Source organism: Sesamum indicum, linkage group LG3 (assembly GCF_000512975.1).
Source record: "Sesamum indicum cultivar Zhongzhi No. 13 linkage group LG3, S_indicum_v1.0, whole genome shotgun sequence".
Classification (NCBI taxonomy): domain Eukaryota; kingdom Viridiplantae; phylum Streptophyta; class Magnoliopsida; order Lamiales; family Pedaliaceae; genus Sesamum; species Sesamum indicum.
The window spans coordinates 5,943-9,844 of NC_026147.1; the positions used below are offsets into that span (position 1 = coordinate 5,943).

A 3,902-nucleotide genomic window follows, 5' to 3' on the forward strand; every position below is an offset into this window, starting at 1 on the left:
AGTCAAGTGGAATAAACCGGATAGAGGATGGATCAAGATTAATACTGATGGAGCAAGCAAAGGTAACCCGGGGCCAGCTGGTGCGGGAGGAATTGCTCGGGACGAGAGAGGAGCGGCAATCTTCGCCTTCTATGAATTCATTGGAGAAGCTACTAATATGTATGCAGAGGTTTACGGTCTTTTCAAAGCTCTCCAAATCTGTCAAACTGAAAATTTTAACCGCATTTGGATTGAGGTGGATGCCGTCAATATCATTCGTCTGATTAAGGAACCCTCTAAAGGCCACTGGACACTACAGCACATGCTATCTCGTATCAACCTATTCCTTAAGCGAGTGGAGTTTCGGATTACTCATATCTATCGGGAAGGAAATATGGCGGCAGACCACTTGGCCAACCTTGCTTGTACCACCAAATCAGCCGAAGTTTACCGGGGGGATGAACTACATGGGCACATCATTGGTATCATTAAATGCGACGGCTTGGGAATCCCATATATTCGAGCAAAATGAGAAAGAGTTTGTCGTACCAATGTCTGCAGCTGCTGCTGTTATTACTGTTGCTGATGCCGTCTCTTTGGTGTAGCATGAACAACAGGACAGAATTTTCAGGGAGTAACCTTGTCCATTGTGAATTCAAATATTTTTTAACAGTTGCTTGTCTCAGTTCCTTTCTACAACAGCAGACGGTGCACGAAGGAGTCCCACTGCCTCTCTGCTGCTGCTGCTGCTGCCCTTCTCTGCTGCAGCGCTTCTGTCGCTGCTGCTTTTTGCTCCAGACAACCACCTCCTGCTGCTGCAAGTTCCATTCTGAAGCAGCACTCTGTTTGCTGCTCTGCTGCAAGGCTTCATTGGCTGCAGATTACTGCTGCTACTGCTGCTGTTTCTTTGCTGCTATTGCTGCTGTTTTGCTGCTACTGCTGCTGTGCTTCGCTGCTGTGCTTTGCCGCTGTTGCTTCCCTGCGCTGCTACTGCTGCTGTCTTTTGCTGTTGTTGCTGTGCTGTTCATCCACACTGCAGCTGTCCATTTGCTGCTGTTGTTCGCTGCCCTGCTGTTGTTTCCTTGTTGCTGCACATTGTTGTTTCTGTGCTGCTGCTGCCGCAAGTCTTTTCCTGCTTCTTTGCTGCCGCTGCGGCAAGTGCTTTCCTGCAGCTGCTACTTGTCTCACTGCTGCTGTTGCTGTGCTGTTTCTTTGCTGCTATTACTGCTGTTTTGCTGCTACTGCTGCTGTGCTTCGCTGCTGCTGCTTTGCTGCTGTGCTTCGCTGCTGCTGCTTTGCTGCTGTGCTTCGCCGCTGTTGCTTTGCTGCGCTGCTACTGCTGCTGTCTTTTGTTGCTGTTGCTGTGCTGTTCATCCACACTGCAGCTGGGCTTTGTGGCAGCAGCTGTTGGTGTGGTTGCAGCAAGCAATTTCAAGGGGCAATTATGCGAGGATAATTGATCTCACTTCAGGGAGTTTTCTTAACCTCTCCTATCATCTTGCTAGGCTATCAATTAACTCTGTTTTTCTGTTGCAGAACCATGGCACTGTGACAGCAGCTGCTTTTCGCTGCAATGACCTTGCTTTTACTGCTGCCATGCCACTTGTTGTTGTGGCTGCAGCAAGCAACTTCAGGGGGCATTTATGCAAAGATGATTCACCTCACTTCAGGAATTCATGGTAATAACTCTGTTGCTGCAGATACTGCTTTTGATTTTTGGAACCAATATGCACATCCCCAGCCCTTGATCAACCTTGATGTACTCACCTTTCGTACACTCAAGTGTTTCTTTGGCCTCTTCTCATTTCTTGAACAACTGAAAGGTTTGCTCTTGTGCAATCTGTCATCCAAAAAGCTGGGGTCTTGGAACGTTTGCCTCCTTCCCTCACATCTCTTCACTTCATCTTTCAACTTACACAACCTTGAACTAACTCTCCTAATTATCAACGAGCACGCCTTGCTTCACTTGCACAATCACTTGAGCACTAACCATTTTTTGTCTTATTGTGACCACCACTCAAAGTACATAATTTTCCTCCACACCCCCTTTTGTTTCTTGGCAACAAACTGTCTCATTGAAGTTTCTCGGCTCTTCATAGTCCTTGGTGCAAAATTCATTTTGTGTTGGTTTCAATTAGTTGAAGTGTTTCAACCCCATTTTAACTTCTCAAAATTAGCACGTCTTTCCTTTGATGTTTTTGGTTTTTCCATTGTTGGTCTTGTGTACTTGTGTTCTTATCTTTTAGAGCTTCTTTTCCCCTCACTTATTTGGGAGAATGGATTGAATAGGGATTTTTCCTTGTAGACTTGATTTTGTTAGGCAAAACTGGAAAAGCAGGAAAGGAAAACAAGAGAAAAAAACAGAAAAAAGAGAGTATATGAGCAAGAAAAAAGAAGGAAAAAAGAGAGGAAAGAAAGAGAAAGCAAAAAAGCAGAAAAAGACGGAAACAAGCAGAGAAAAAAAAAGAGAAAAAAAGAAAAAAGAAGAAAGAAAAATGAGAAGAGAGATGATTGGAAAATGAGAGGCTCAGTTTGTTTTTGGAATTGGATGTTCTTGTATTTCAATTTCAATTCGTTTCCTGCAATTCTTTTCCTCATTTTTCAATTCTCTAAAATTTGGGCTGATTTTATTTTGTTTCATTTTTTGGATTGTGTCTATTTTTCATTCATAGACTTGGGCTTGTTTTGTTTTGTTGATTTGGGTTGAACACTCTTCAATTTTTTGGACTCAACTCTCTTGGACCGTCCAACTCTTTGGGCTGCACCACCTGATTGTTTACTTGCTGGACTATGCATTGGAAATGGGCTGCGTTCACACTGGGCCGCACGCATTCTGGACTGAGGAGGCAGACTGGCTTCACTGGGCTGCACTGCTACTGGTCTATGAGATTGGGCTGAACCAAGCACTGCTGCATTGGGCTCTTTTTGGACCACCACACGGGCTACCTCTGCTGGAGCTTAAAACCGGGCCTCCAATCCAATTGGGCAAATTGACATTGAAATTTCATTTTGCAGCTGCCAAGATTTTACATTGAAATTTCATTTTGCAGCTGCCAAGATTTTTGGGCTTCTTTTTGTATAGCCCAAACACTATTTTTTTGGGGTTCTTTCTTGATATTTTTTGTGGGTTTGAATTTTATGTACAAAACGTTTAGTTCATTTTAATTGGTATCTAGAAGGGATGGGGATCCCGACAATTCCCCTATTTCAAAAAAAAAAAAAAACCCTAAACCCTAAACCCTAAACCCTAAACCCTAAACCCTAAACCCTAAACCCCTAACCCTAAACCCTAAACCCTAAACCCTAAACCCTAAATCCTAAACCCTAAACCCTAAACCCTAAACCCTAAACCCTAAACCCATAGTAAAAAACCATTCTTCACTTGCCAAATCCTCTCAACTTCTCACTAGAAGTGTGTGAGATTTAACACACTAAATCTTCCATCACCAACCACCACCAAACCACCACTTTTTGAGCCTCACCACCACCACCAACAGACAGCCCACCTCTTCCTCCACCGCGGCGTCACCGCCGCGCCGCCGCCGGCCGGGGGACGGTCGCCGGAAAATTCCACCGGCGAGTGAAGCCACACGCGCACCACCACTAGATGCGCCTCTGAGAACCCGTCACAACCATGGTGGTTTCGCACTGAACGGCCACCGGACGCCACCGTACGCGCCCGTCGAAGTCGCAGAAATCGCGCCCAAATCGCCCCAGATTCGGCGCCGGCTTCTCTCTAAAAATCCGGCCGTTTCCCGACGAGTTACCGGCCGTGTCATATACCATTTTTATCGCCTTGATGAGCTCTACAATTCCCCTCAAACAATTTGAGGTTTCATGCACGCACGACGATGGGCTAAGTCCTCGACCGCCGATCACTTCCGCCGTCGATTCTCCGCCGTCACGGCGACCCACGGTCGCGG

The 3,902-nt window shown here is 45.8% G+C and overlaps 1 protein-coding gene across 1 annotated transcript; it reads left to right on the forward strand.

Annotated features, from left to right (window-relative positions):
* On the forward strand, positions 531 to 1,662 carry LOC110011761. Its single transcript, XM_020692943.1, has 4 exons — positions 531 to 569; positions 653 to 903; positions 1,019 to 1,394; positions 1,516 to 1,662. The coding sequence occupies exons 1-4, from the start codon at positions 531 to 533 to the stop codon at positions 1,660 to 1,662; spliced, it is 813 nt and encodes a 270-aa protein (XP_020548602.1).

Coding starts and splice junctions, on each gene's coding strand:
- LOC110011761 (XM_020692943.1), top strand. CDS start 531: ATGTCTGCAGCTGCTGCTGTTATTACTGTTGCTGATGCC. Junction 570..652: donor TTATTACTGTTGCTGATGCC/GTCTCTTTGGTG, acceptor ATTTTTTAACAG/TTGCTTGTCTCAGTTCCTTT. Junction 1,395..1,515: donor TGGCAGCAGCTGTTGGTGTG/GTTGCAGCAAGC, acceptor TTTCTGTTGCAG/AACCATGGCACTGTGACAGC.